General features: G+C 39.1%; 2 protein-coding genes across 2 annotated transcripts in view; both read right to left on the reverse strand.

The window, feature by feature from the left end:
• The window catches only part of LOC120485518 (uncharacterized), a 68,567-nt gene that overhangs the window by 26,512 nt on the left and 26,648 nt on the right, over positions 1-15,407 (reverse strand). Inside the window, exon 6 of the mRNA XM_089128894.1 lies at positions 1,255-1,428. Within this exon, the coding sequence (XP_088985020.1) occupies positions 1,255-1,428 (174 nt within the window). The remainder of the gene's footprint in view (positions 1-1,254; positions 1,429-15,407) is intronic.
• On the reverse strand, positions 10,543-12,206 carry LOC148982100 (uncharacterized). Its single transcript, XM_089129325.1, has 2 exons — positions 10,676-12,206; positions 10,543-10,553 (listed from the first exon to the last, which is right to left on the reverse strand). Exons 1-2 carry the CDS (start codon positions 12,204-12,206, stop codon positions 10,543-10,545), a joined length of 1,542 nt encoding a protein of 513 aa, XP_088985451.1.

A 15,407-nucleotide genomic window follows, 5' to 3' on the forward strand; every position in this document is an offset into this window, starting at 1 on the left:
ACGGTGTTTGATATGGGATAAAAAATAATGGGCAGTGTATAAGATATAAACTAATGATTAATTATTTTAATATTTCGTGAATCGTTGATACACTACGCCTGCGCGCGCCTCGTCCTCAGTTGCTTCCGTAACCTGACACTCGTTTGAATCTCTCTTGTTCGGAGATTCATCAGAAACACACCAGAACGCAAGGTCATGTTTGGTGCACTTTAAATAGAGGTAAGAAATGGTTTTAAAACCCTTATAGGCCTATACTGCCGCCAAGCATTTTAGCTTTATTTATTTCTGTATTATGTTGCCTATTCATCGTCGTCCTGAGGCAGCCCATCACTAAATAATATGCATGTATAGTGATTAAATATGACATTAGTTACATTTTTATTTTTCAGATAATTTCTGAAAAATAAAAATGTAACTGTCATATTATTAATTACTGTTCTCACATTTTATCACATTCCCGTTCTCAGTGGCGTTTTCTACCGGATGCCTAAGGGAAGTCAGGCATCCAATCTCGTCCGACATCTTAAATAAAACATTTTATTTGACACACAGTGATATTTGTGTTTGGCCTCTCATTTTATGTGATTGATTATTGATGAAGCGTGATCAATGGACAGCGTAGGCACAAGCTGAGTTTCGGCGCCCCCAAGTTCACGTGCAATGCAAGTGATTGTGCCAGTGCCTTATTATTCTGCTAGATATTTGCTTCTTATTTATTAAATATAGGCAATTGGTTGATAACACATTGATCACAATTAAGATATTTATATTAAACGAAAATCTTTTAAAAAGAGTCTTTCTACAAAACAAAACACAAATGAAGTGAGTGGTTAAAATCATGTCTCTCATGATGCATCTTTCTCATGCTGCATGCTCACTTTCATAATCAACATTGATTAAATAAAAAAAAAACATTAGTCTATAATATTTAAACAAATATGATACTAAATATATTTACTTTATTGGCAACTACACGTAACGTATACAGAGAAATTTAATGGTGAATAGGAAATATAATGATGAATAGGGTTTTTTTTGTCATAATGACGTCATATTTTTCAACCCAGCCCTCAGCCCCCCTCGTCTGAAACAGCTTTCCGCGTGCCTGAATTTCTTTACCCGCCCCAACCCGACCCGTGGGGCCCGCGGGTTACGAGTGGACCCGCGAATCTCTAGATATAACACATTAACAAATATACATATATGACAGCTTACTATTATTTTGCACAGACTAGATGAAATCCCCTTAAATACCTTAATTTGTTGAGTTGACAGTTTGGACTCTTCAGTCCAGCACAGAGCAGCTTCACTCCTGAATCCTGCAGGTCATTGTTACTCAGGTCCAGCTCTCTCAAGGAGGAGTTTGATGATTGTAGAACTGAAGCCACAACTTCACACTGCTGATCAGTGAGATTACAGTCTGTTAATCTGAAAAAAGAAAGGACTCTGATTAAAAGGCATGCTGGTGTTCCCACCTGATCGCACAACTTCCTTGGTTAACCAACTTCAAATATAAAAGATCATGCTGATTGACATTCTGTTTTTTTTTTTTAACCCTCTGGTGTCGGCGGTCACATCGGCATGACCAGCCGATGTCACATCGGCATGACCAGCCCGCTTTTTTTCTTATTAATGCAAAAGTCGATTTTTGTCACACAGGCAAGTGATACACTGCAAAAATTCAAAATCTTGCCAAGTATATTTTTCTAATTTCTAGTCAAAATATCTCAGCTCACTTAATACAAGACAAAATTACCTAAAGACCAAGATTTAAGTAAGATAAAGGAGCTTGTTTTTAGACAGTGCATCTTGAATATCTTGTTAAGTGAAACTGTCTTAAAAATATCTTGTTTTGAGTCATATCTCAGATGAAACAAGCTTTTTTGACATGTCATGAGTTTTTTAAGCTGCTGTGTTATTTGTAAAAGATGAATCGTCTTGTTTCAAGAAACAGACTTAACTTGAATTGAGACAAATCTGCTTTATTGAAAACTGCAGGCCAACATTAGCCTGGTTCAACCAGACTCAAGTACATTTCATTTGCACATAGAGTCTGGAATCGCTTCATTGAGAAACGTTTCCTTCCATGTAGGCGGGTTCACTATTAAAGTTCAAATCTATTGGATCTGCCCAAAGTCACTCACGATCAGCCATAGCCAATCGCTAACGTGTGGTCGTGAGTGACGTATGTCACACGCCGAAATGGCTGGAAACAACAAGCCCGAATGATTAAATAATGACTAACTCATCTAAAATGACAGTGTCTCAAAGATATAAAATGCTGGATGACGCGTAATTTCCTGCTATTAAATTCAGATAAAACGGAGGTATTACTTATTGGTCCAAAAAACTACTCACAAAACCTCTCACAATACAACTTTAATATAGACGGATGTCCTGTTACTTTATCCACTACAGTAAAAGACCTGGGTGTTATACTAGACCGCAACTTGTCTTTCGAAGATCATATTTCATATGTTACAAGAACAGCCTTTTTCCACCATAGAAACATTGCTAAGCTACGTAACATGCTATCTGTTTCTGATGCTGAAAAATTAGTTCATGCATTCATGACCTCGAGACTAGATTACTGTAATGCTTTATTAGCCGGTTGTCCTGCATCCTCAATAAACAAGCTACAGTTAGTACAAAATGCAGCTGCTAGAGTTCTTACTAGGTCAAGAAAATATGATCATATAACACCGATTTTATCATCTCTACACTGGTTACCTATTAAGTTCCACATCAACTACAAAATACTACTACTGACCTATAAAGCCCTAAATGGTTTAGCACCTATGTACTTAACGGACCTTCTTTCGCCCTACAATCCACCGCGTTCCTTAAGATCACTAAATTCAAGGCTTCTGGTCATTCCTAGGATATCGAAGTCCAGTAAAGGAGGGAGGGCGTTCTCGCATTTAGCTCCAAAACTCTGGAATGGCCTTCCCGATACGGTCCGAGCCTCTGACTCGCTGACACAGTTTAAAACTAGATTAAAGACGCTTCTCTTTAGTCAAGCATTCACATAATGCTTACCTTCTAGTCCTCTGTTATGCCATACGGAACCGTTTGCCACTGAAACTGCTTAACGCACCAGTGGGGCTCGACAGCCTTTTAGACAAACGGGTCGGCGTGTATGGTTGGGTTGCGGAGAGTTCAGGTTACGGAGAGTTTGTGAGTTATAACGGAAATCATTATGAACATCAGCTATGCTAATTATTTCCCATCTGCCTTTCTGCTGTTATCTCGGGACGCTTGTCCCGAGAAAAATGGCGTTCGTCAGGTCCAGTTTTGTGTCCAGCCTCTCACGGGGATTTCGGATGCCCCAACGCCTGTGATGAGACGACTCAACGCCTGTGATGAGACGACTCAACGCCTGCGATATGTTATGGCGCCGTTTGATTCATAAACAATATTTATATTTAATATTTATATTTAAACAATATGAATGTAAGCCAGAGGAGAACTGGCCCCCGACTGAGCCTGGGTTTTCCCAAGGTTTTTTCTCCATCCAATCTGATGGAGTTTGGTTCCTTGCCACTGTCACCTTGCTTTTGGCTTGCTTTGAGCTTGCTCAGTTGGGGTTATTTAGTGTTTAGCAATGTTGTTGATCTGTGTTGTGCTACTTTCATGTTATCACTGTGAAGCTGCTTTGATACAATCTGTATTGTGAAAAGCGCTATATAAATAAATGTGACTTGACTTGACTTGATTAGAGGACTATGTTTACAATAGGATTTCAGTCAACGAGAGTTGCAGGTTTTGTTAATCTAGGAACAATTATTAATTCGAAATGTATATTTGACACGAAGGACAGTGATATATTCATTCAATGGTGGAAGCTGTGTCTAATCATTACAAATACACCGCTGTGGTCGTTTCTGATCTGGCGCAAATGCTGTACAGTGAATGATCAGTCTGTATCTATCTGCAGATGTGTAATAAACAACAATTTTCATATTACGTCTTATTGTTTCTTAATTACCTTAATTATGGTCTTCAAAGTATGGGTTTTCACATTTTTATTTATGACAATTATTTTTTATTAAATCACAACCAATTTGTATGATTTACAACATGTAAAACTGACACACCAACCTCCTGCACGAGTGCACAAAGGGGCTCAAAATGTTCTATTCATCACAAGAATCAGTAAATTTACAGTTGGGAATATGAGCGACTGACATGACTCCTGAGCGGATCTTCAACAATAGTTAAGCAGCCAGGACTCGGGGCTTCCGAACACCGCGAACACCAGGCTAAACCGTCCGTCCAAAACGTCACGGTCATCGTGCACGAGCTGCCCAGCACAAACTTCCAAACTTTCTGCCTCCTTCACTTGGTCCTCCGTTGTGCAACAAGAGGTGAGACGATAACAATCCGGCTTTAAATTCTGTATATTCTGCAGTTTCTTTTCCAACAACAGACCGATTACCTTTTCTCACGTCTTTCTCCGCTGCCATTACTGAACTGAAACTGACGCGCTTACATCAACGTCATCGTCCTCAGCCACCCCCTCTATTCGCTGATTGGTCCAACAAAAAATTGATTTCTGGAAACCTAAGGATACACAGCAGTCCCAGACGCAGTACTGAAGGTAAATGAAATTGAGCGGAAGTGCGTAGGAGGGCGCAGCCAGGCTAGGCCAACATGCCCAACTCACAACAACTCACAATGACATGACAGTCAAAAACTTAATTTATGAAAATAAAAATGAAAAAAACTTAATTTATTTAGGTATAAACAACTTTACCAACATACAAATTTGTATGTATTGCTATTTAACTTATGCATATTAAAATCGTGGTTTTGACTCTATCGCATTCAATTGTTTTATCAATTAAATTTTCAGTCTCATTTATTAATAGTTTAACGTTACTCATAAATAATAACATTTTGTTCTGTTCGTGCCTTTTGCTGCAAACTCGCTTTAGAGCATTAGCCTACATGGTGTTTAACAATAATATACTTTAAAACCTTCCCATATGGAAAAGGTTTGCTAAAAACTCCTGTGATTTGTATATGTTCCAACAGAATATTGTAAGGGACATATGCAAAAACCACATATATAAATTGCATAATATTAATGTATTTTTAATCATATTATGTAATATGTGTCCTACAAACAACTAAAGCAATATAGATTTCCATGAAGTAAAAACAAAAAAATGATAATTTAATATGAATTTCCAGCATGGATGTGTATAAACAGAGGACAAGATAAGAACCAGCATGAGGGAAGTACAGCATTATACTGATTGATTTATTTACTGCACTGAGTCGAGGCCTATGCCTGTATCAATCATGGTTACATACTGTATAATCTGCCTTAGATTAAAAACACAACATTTAAACTACACACACAAGCGCACATTTTAATTACAAAATTATTTTATTAGAATGTGTTCTACAAGATGCAGTTCCATATTTCACATATCAATAGTTTTATATTTTATATCCGGTATCGATTTCATTTTCATTTGTGACAATTTCTCTAAACTTTATCACTGTATATACAACCTACAAACAAAAAACTTTCCTAAATGTTGAAGTGTTGAAGTCTTTATTAACTAAAATCTCTGAATATAATTTACTCAATAGTTTGAGTTGAACATACCGAAATAAATGACTAAAACTCCAACAATTAATTTTGTCTGAAATTTACAGTTATATTTAAGTTTTTCACTAAAATAGGCTAATTTAGTTTTTGACTAACCAATTATTAATTTAAAATACACTTAGCTAGTATTTGTGAAATTTCCATCACAATATTTGAGACTGGATAACTAAACTGATCTGTCTCAAGAACCACAAATATTTCTAAAATAAAATCAATATTATTATTTAACACGAATAAGAAATTAATTAAGTTTACTCAATTGACCCTTCGCTAAGCCCCTCCCTCCCTAGTTACTGTTGCTACGCCTGTCAAGCTTTCGCGGCTGGCCCATCTATTATAGTGTGGATGCACCCGGTGTCAGACATTCCCAATGAGATAATTTGTAATTTTCGGCGAACAAGTGAAATATCTGAGAGAGCAAGACAAAAGGGACTACGGTATGCATTCGAGGGATATATTCACGACATTATATGCAACCGATTAGAGAATAATTTCTTAAAAATTGAAGTTAAAGCCTAAACGTTATAGTCCCAGCGCAAGCAGCAGCGCCTCATACGCTGACCGTTCAAATGGGAAACACAAATTGAGTAACGGCTATGTTTATACACAGCAGGGTATGTGAAAATAATCTTAATAATTATAAATCAAACAGCTTATCATTAAATCTTGTGGAACAACACTAATACCGGGAGAGCCGCGATCGGATTGGGTTAAGTTACTTAGTAAGGGGTAGGTCAACGTTAGTAGGACATCGATTAACAAAATGCTGAAATATATTTTAAAGTATGTCAGTGAGCCTTTGTCTTGTCTCTTTAATCGTCTTATTTTACGTTATCATTATGGCCAAAGTACCGTCAATATTTCCAAGCAATAGGTGTTTTTGTTAAGCATGTCAACATTTACCAGTAGTTGTGAATGGGTCTCGCACATAGACGCTAGATCACGCCAATCATTTCTCCCCTTGGCTTTTAGATTTTCTGGAAGGAAAACAATTCCTCTCCCCTGTCCAAACTTTTAGTATACCGGTATCAGATTTGCACAATCCATACGCACAATGCTTCAGCATGTTTCCCTCATTCGAAAGCTTGCCAGACCTCCCACGCATAGTTACGGTTGCTACGGCATGATTGGCCAGTGGCGGTTTTCGGGCGTGGCTTAGCGAAGGGTCAATTAAAATGTATTTTACTGTCTATGATTACAACAACACACCCCTCCCCCACCCTCTGACGTGACGACAACTCAACGGTTGAAGTTGAGTGAGCGCGCGGTTGCGCGCTGTTTGAACTCTCCCAGTCCAGAAAAGAACAGATCTCTTCTCCTCTTCTCTTCTCAGTGGCGCAGAATTGGAGCATTTCCACCTGAAATTAAGGTTTGTTTGTTTTATTTTATCTGTGTAATCATTAATGTGCTTTAAATAATTTTATTTAATGCAAAAGAACATACAGAGACGCAATGTTACTCACCTTAAACGAGTGTCGACTCACGCCTGCCTTTTCGCGTGATTGTAAGGCCTTGCATAAAAAAAAAACACGACTATATTCTTAAAGATAATGGATATGACTAATTTGGATGATAAAATGTCCTCAGAACTGTGCACTGGCTGTTTATTGGCAGGTTATGGAGTCAGTCGCGTCGCAGCATTTTTCGGCTGTGAGTGACGCAGGACGGCGGTCTAAATTTAGAAGTTTCCCCGCAGAGGCGAGTCCATCTCCGGCATGGGAACCAGCGCTGACCCGGTGAATACTGGATAACAGACCGGTTAATTACACTTGAATTACTTTAATGTTTAGGCCTAAATGTTTAATTTTTACATCGAAAATGTTTCTTACATGACTTTAGATGTAGTCAATGTTGTATAACTTATGTGTTAAAAATAGAATAAAATATGTTTGCTGTAATGTTAGGATATTAATTGACAATAAAGGCCGTGTCATGTAGTTATGCTGGTGGTTGTATGGAATATTTTACAAAGGTTTAGAGGAAATAAAAAAAGTTAATATTACTGCCATATAAACACAGTTTATATTACTCGTAATTATTTGTTTTTAAATATTTCCCCCCAATTATTTCTACTCAAGTTTATTTGTTAATGTACCAAATGCAGTTACTCAGATCTATTTAATTTGTTTTACTAACATTTACTCAGTTAATACAGTGTAAGTAATTGCTTTCACTGCTTAAAAATTTTATTAATATTCTAAGTTTAAAAAGGTTAGTAAATCATATTAAATGTTTTTAGAGTGCATCACCACCAGAGTTCATGTCACATACAAAAACATATTCCAGCCAATTTTAATCACTGTTCTAGAAACATATTTGACTCAACTTGTTTTTTTATGAATTTCTTTCTTCTTCTGAACAGAAAGAAAGATTTATTTGGTACCGGTTTTGACATTTTCTCACTAAATAAATTATTGCGATTTAAACATGTAACGTTATGTTTGTTGTTTTTCTTTATAATTGTGACGTTAGTTACATAGTTTTAAGAAATGGGTAAGGGTAGGATTAGTGGCTCAAACTATATTTTAATGCTTTATTGTTAATAAAAATGCCATTGCCCTATACATTATGTTCATTACGTTTTATCCTTTTAAAGGGATTGTTCACTTTGAAATTAATTTTTGATATGTTTTAGCTTACCTCAAGGGCATCCAAGATGTAGGTGTCTTTGTTTCCACAGTATTTTCAACTTTGACATTTTTCGGTCGAACCTGTGTTGTCTGTCAGTCATATAATGCAGGTTTAGGGGGTCCACCTCAAAGAGCATGCACAGAGAAGTCAAAATTAAACATGAGTTAATGACTCTTGAATGCAAGTACACACTGATGGCCAAAGACACGAAATGAGCGGAGGGGGTGAGAAAACGAACAGTATTTATATAGTTTTTACCTCTTGTAAACAGCCATGTCGAACTGATCTGAATCAGATGTTGCTGACGCCTGAGAGATCACTTCTGGCGTAACGTTGGACACGGTTCGGTTCAGTTGGACATCTGATTCAGATCAGTTTGACATGGCTGTGAACAAGAGGTAAAAACTATATAAATACTGTTTGTTTTCTCACACAAAACGCTTGTTTCGTGTCTTAGGCCATCAATGTGTACTTACATTTACGAGTCATTAAATCATGTTTAATTTGGACTTCTCTGTGCATGCTCTTTGACGTGGACCCCCTATACCTGCATTATATGACTGACAGACAACAACGGTTTGACCGAAAAATGTCAAAATTGAAAATACTGTGGAAACGAAGACACCTACATCTTGGATGCCCTTGAGGTAAGCTAAAACATATCAAAAATTAATTTCAAAGTGAACTATCCCTTTAATATTGTCTATAAAACGGGTATGTTTAGGTGTGGGAGTAGGGTAAAGAGGTCTTACATTTATAATCTATAAAATATTCTACTATGTTTTCATATTGCAGCTCCATAAATACTTTTAAAATTAAGCTATTTCCGTTTTGTGCAGTCCTCTAGGAATTTTTGCGGTTTAAAAAATAAAATAAAAAAAGGTTAAATGTAAGTCTATTTTTCACTTTTTCTGTCTAGTAAACAGTAGTTAATGTCTTGAATCTAGTAGGTAAAATGTCTTGAATCTAGAACCATGTCACTTTTGTTGAGCTTACAATAAGGTATACACTTGAGATGATGACAGTATGGTAAATTATGGCTTATTATGGCAAAAGAGGACTGCCTAATATGAGTCAGAAATGCTAACTTCAAGGCATTTTGTCTCAAAATGCCAGTTTCCAATCTTATTTCAAGTTGGTGGTGACTTATATCTAGAAGAGTGTAACAGTTATAGAACTAAAAATTAGTTAAATACACTTGAAACAAAGAGGATGACAAAAGAAAATGCTACTTTTGAGGGTAAAATACTATTTTTGAGCATGACAAGCTTATTATGAGACACAACACATCACAATACTAGTAAAATATAGCTAAAAATGAGTTTTCCGTGCTAATTTCAAGATCACTCATATCTTTTAAGGCTTAAATATAATGTCTTATTTCAAGAAATCTTACCAAGAGAATTTTCACTTGTTCCATTGGCAGATTTTTTTTTTTTTTGCTTATTACAAGCAAAAATATCTTGTATTAAATTTTTTTTTTGCTTATTTTTGGAGGGGCATTTTTTCCAGTGTATACATCATTCAAAACTTTTAAAGGGGACATATCATGCAAAATCCACTTTTTTAGCCCTTAAATGCATTTTGTTGTATATTTGGAATGTTTATAAGTACAGAAAAGATGAAATTATTCTCTTCAGGTTCTTCGTTTATATCTTTATATTCTGTTCTCTATTATGTTTTTTGAAGAATTACGTCACAGTATTTGCAGCGGAACTGACAAATAAGGACATCGACTATCGGCCCAACACTTCGAGCAATCCGCCTGTTATGATGTGGATGGCGGATGAACCCAGGCGCAGACAGAATGCAATCACAGATAGTTTATTGTAGACAAAAAGGGGAAAACAAAGCCCACGAGGGGGCAAAACAAGACTCTGACAAGGACTATAAAGACTTACTAGACAAGGTACTGACAAAATACTACTAGATAAACGACTAACACAAGCAATAGAGTAACAGGACAAATACTCTAGACAGGTACTCACAAACTTGGCACGGATTAACAATGAACCGACCAAGGACAGCAAACACAAGGGGAATAATATAGGGAGACACTAATGACAAGGACAGGTGAGACAGACTAAACAATAATGACGAGACGAGGATAACAAGGGGGCGGAGTAAAGAAACGAGACAACACAAGCACATGGCCAAAGAGCTGGCCATGCGCTTGCACACAAAACACGGGTCTGTCATGATCCTGCCACAATACTAGGAGAAACCACGGACATGATGGCAGAATCATGACAGAACCCCCACCTTAAGGAGCGGCTACCAGACGCTCCTCAAAGGGACACTAAGCACGGGACAAGACAGAATGAGACATGGACAAAAACCAACAAAACATAGCAAACATAACTAAAGGGAAACATGAATAAACAACAACCGGGTTGGGGTGAAACATTAGAAACAACATACTAGGCAGAGGTGGTGGGGGAAACACAATGTCCTTGGGGGGCAGTTCAGGGTGGATGGGAGGACTGGGGGTCTTGGGTCTTTGGGACGAGGGCTGAGGACGGGGAATCCGGGAGGACTTTGCTGTGGACGCTTGAGGAGATCTCTTGGGGGAAACAGTCTGATGCTTGCACATGACAGGAGCGCTAGGGGAAACACTAGGTAGCTTGACAGGGGGGGAAACCGCTACAGGGACAGAAACGAGCGATGGGATAGGACTCTTGAAAGGGGACACTGGAGGCAACACAACAGGAGACAAAACAGGGGATGCTGCGGGTAACTGTGGAGCAGAAGTCCGAACTGAGCTCCCCGAAGACGGCACAGTACCAACGCTCCACACCTCTGAATCGGAGAGATCGTCGTCAGATGCTGACTGGGGGTCGGCGCTCACGGCAGCTGACTGGGGGTCGGCGCTCACGGCAGCTGTGGACTCGGGACAAGACAACATGCCAGTCCTGGCTGGAACTTCCAGGATCTTGGCTAGACTCGACAGATATTCAGACAAAGTTCTTGCCGCAATGGCGATAGGCAACTCCTGACCTGCTGACACTGACTGCAAAACAGCCTCAGCAGCCGAATCAGCCGCAGCCCTCTCAGCGGCGCTCACGACAGCAGGCTTGGTAACTGTGTCTTCAGCAGCTGGTTCAGGGACGGCGCTTACAGCAGCGGGCTCTGGGACAGCGCTAGCAGCGGGAGCGGGCTCTGGGACAGCGCTTACAGCAGCGGGCTCTGGGACAGCGTTTACTGCAGCGGGCTCTGGGACAGCGCTTACTGCAGCGGGCTCCGGGACAGCGCTTACAGCAGCGGGCTCCGGGACAGCGCTTACAGCAGCGGGCTCTGGGACAGGTAAAGATGAAGGACGAGAGGCCCCCCTCCTCCTCCTCCTCTTCTTCCTAGGCCGTGGCACGGACATCATAGATTGACCCTTGACTGATTGGAGAAGCTCAATGGGGTCTGTGACCTGAGACGGAAGGACAGTCTCAGGAAGTGGCGATTCGGTCGAGGATGACTCCGACGGAGAGTCCCACGAAGAACGTCTCCCTCGTTTGCCACGAAGATCAACGGGAGTAGATGCGACCTCAGGAGAAGTGGAGTGGGTCTGTGCCCCTTGAGAAACAACAGCCAGGACCCGACCCTCCGGAATCACAGGCAGCTTGGCTGGTGGCGACAACAAGGAGGGACCCTGCGGCTCCTCTAGACAATCCACCATGTCCCGGAATGGGCGATGAACCAGTCTCTCTCGTTCAGCCAGAGGTGGGGAAACGTTGAGGCCAGCTATGAAGTAGCGATTTAGGAGGATGTCAGGTAAGAAAAACCTCCTCCTTTCAGCGACTTCAGCGTACTCCTTCAACAGCAGCTCACCCTGAGGGGGAATTGGGAGCTTGCCCCCTCTCGAATCAGAAATGGTCTTGAGCCACCAATCTTCTAGAAGATCCAATTGCTGATCTCCAGGTGAAGACAGACAGTCTGCTGGGTTCTGCTTTGGTCGGTTCATTCTGTTATGATGTGGATGGCGGATGAACCCAGGCGCAGACAGAATGCAATCACAGATAGTTTATAGTAGACAAAAAGGGGAAAACAAAGCCCACGAGGGGGCAAAACAAGACTCTGACAAGGACTATAAAGACTTACTAGACAAGGTACTGACAAAATACTACTAGATAAACGACTAACACAAGCAATAGAGTAACAGGACAAATACTCTAGACAGGTACTCACAAACTTGGCACGGATTAACAATGAACCGACCAAGGACAGCAAACACAAGGGGAATAATATAGGGAGACACTAATGACAAGGACAGGTGAGACAGACTAAACAATAATGACGAGACGAGGATAACAAGGGGGCGGAGTAAAGAAACGAGACAACACAAGCACATGGCCAAAGAGCTGGCCATGCGCTTGCACACAAAACACGGGTCTGTCATGAGCCTGCCACAATACTAGGAGAAACCACGGACATGATGGCAGAATCATGACACCGCCATTATTATTTCTCGCTCCGATTTTGTAGTCCGAGCTCAATGATGCAGAAGTTACGACAGGGCTAGTCAAAATGTTCGGTTGTTGGATGTAGTGACCTGAAGCACTTCAAAGATTCCCACTTCAACAACCTCCGCCAGTATAAAGAAGGGTTTGCCGATCGACTTTGTCTGAATGAGGGGTAAATGGCCAAACGCGGAGAGTTGAACCGACCGTGAACTCATCGACCTGGAGAGCGGGCGGGGTGTGACGCAACTCCTTTTATTTAAAGGGGCCGCTTCGAAACGACTTGCTCACAGAAGCACATCAGAAAAAGAATAGAAAAGGGGCTTGTGGAGCTATAATCAGTGTTGGGGAGTAACGGAATACATGTACCGCTGTTACGCATTCAGAATACAAATTTTGAGTAACTGTATTCCGTTATAGTTACAATTTAAATAGTTGGTATTTAGAATACAGTTACATTGTTGAAATCAATGGATTACACGGTGATACTTCTCTGTTTCACGAGTTTATTCACTGTCTAAATAAAGTAAAGCAACTCAGCATTTCTCAGAAGCCCCAATATGAAAAAGAAAAAATGCGCGGCGGTTTGCATGATCAGTCACAATGAGTCGGAAGAGGAGCAGCGCGGGAGCTAGATTATGGAGCCGAAACAGAATGCAGAATCGCCACACACCCCTTACAACTCCCAGAGTTATCCTTCCCGTCTAGATGCAGTGCTCCCACATCTTTAAATTACTGTAAGTATTATTTGAAGTCAACATTATAAAATTCGTGACCTACAGCACAAAATAAATACTTTAAAATCGGGCAATGCAGCGCTATGAACGTGCTTTGCAGTCAAAACTTGAAATAGAAATTCTCAGAAAATGCATTTAATACGAATATATTGAAACGTCTGTTTATATTTCCATACTCCCTTAATAAAGGACTCAAGACATCAGAAAAACAACTGTTTACACGTGTTTTCTATGAGGGAAATAAACGTGTGACATATAAAATCTTAACTTATTTTTTAGTAGCCTACTTCTTTGAATTATGCTCAAACCAAAAGTAATACTAACCACCGGATAAAGACGGGTTGGCTCTCCACAGAACATAAAATATTCTTTTTATGAAATTTTTGTGTTTGCATAGGAAAAAAAACAATGTTACGGACATGACCACTCTGAAAGCGGCACTAAAAGATTGCTTTAAAACTTTTACAGCTCAAACAGAAAGCACAAAGCCTTTCTTTTGAGTGAATTTCCTTTTGAATTATTGTATCTTAATTTTAGTAGCCTAAATGTTTCATCAACTAATTGCCTTGATTTAATTAATAATAAGAGGAAGATATTTGAACTGGAGCTCATCATAAATGAACCGAAACTTAATGTAAGATTATATTTGCCATATAAACAAGTCTACTTTTAAACATAACAATTCAAAATGAAACAAAACAAACTCCTCTCTGCTTATGTAATCTGTATGAAATGCGCATTTTTCTCTGGCGCGTTTAGCCAGGCTACTGCAAAGATCACGAGTCAGCATCATCAAATTCATCTTTGCAGGTGACAGTGACACAGAAAACACGTGTTTATGAATAAACAATTAAAATATCTCCTTGCAATATTTGACATATTCATAATCATTAGGCTACTTTTGCCGGTTCTTTGTGACAGCTTTGGTGACACGTTGTAGGGATGGCGCTGCCAATAAAGCACCTATTATTGGCAGCGCCATACCTACAACGTGTCACCACCGCATCACCATTCCGCATTCCTACACTTATAAAATGCAGGAAGTAATCCAAGTATTCAGAATACGTTACTCAGATTGAGTAACGTAACGGAATACGTTACAAATTACATTTTGGGGCATGTAGTCTGTATTCTGTAACAAAATACGTTTTGAAAGTATCCTTCCCAACACTGGCTATAATAATGAGGAATTCAGACCCAAGCATTGCAGTTATGCTTTATATAGACCACAAATGTATGATTTATAAGTAAAAATGAATGATTTAAAAGCATGATATGTACCCTTTAAAATGTCTTTCATTTGTGTATACTCATAATAAAAACTAAATATTGTTTTTCGTAAAATAAAGCAAATAAACATGATGCGTGTTCTGCCATCTTTCTCGATGTGAAGTTCATTCTGACACTCAACAGAAAATGACATGTAAAATGACATTGTGCTGTTTCCCTTGGATATACCTCAGAAAAATTAGAAGAACATTATTTGAAGATAAGAAAGATTTTAAGGTAAGATTTTTCCATTCATAATAGTAAGGATGTTATTGATGCATAGTTGTTTCATTTTATTATTTTTTTTACAGGGACCAGATGTCACTGATGAGTCCTGCTGACTTAAACATTCACATGAATCTCTGTAAATGAACATAATAAAATCCAAAATCAAACAACTTGGTAATTACAGGTGTGTACTGTTTCAATGGCACAAATGTCTGTGACTGTTCAAGACTGTCTTTAGACCAGTATGTTCAATAAAATGCTTTTTCCCCTTTGTTGTGCATCTTTGGATTATGTTGTAAACAAATCCAAACAATCAAAAGCCATTCTTTTTTAAAATCTCTCCTCATTCTTTGTGCAAGGTTCCTCATAATGATAGGGCCTGATAACATATCTTTGTCTTTGTCTTTCTCAGATGTGAAACATCAATTTTCATGATGATTCACGTCTCCTTGCATAACGCTTTCTTACACA

This window comes from Pimephales promelas, chromosome 3, assembly GCF_988280905.1.
Source record: "Pimephales promelas chromosome 3, fPimPro1.hap1.1, whole genome shotgun sequence".
NCBI lineage: Eukaryota > Metazoa > Chordata > Actinopteri > Cypriniformes > Leuciscidae > Pimephales > Pimephales promelas.

Bases quoted from the DNA above. Each gene is read 5' to 3' on its own strand.
- LOC148982100 (XM_089129325.1), bottom strand. From the start codon at position 12,206: ATGAACCGACCAAAGCAGAACCCAGCAGACTGTCTGTCTTCACCTGGA.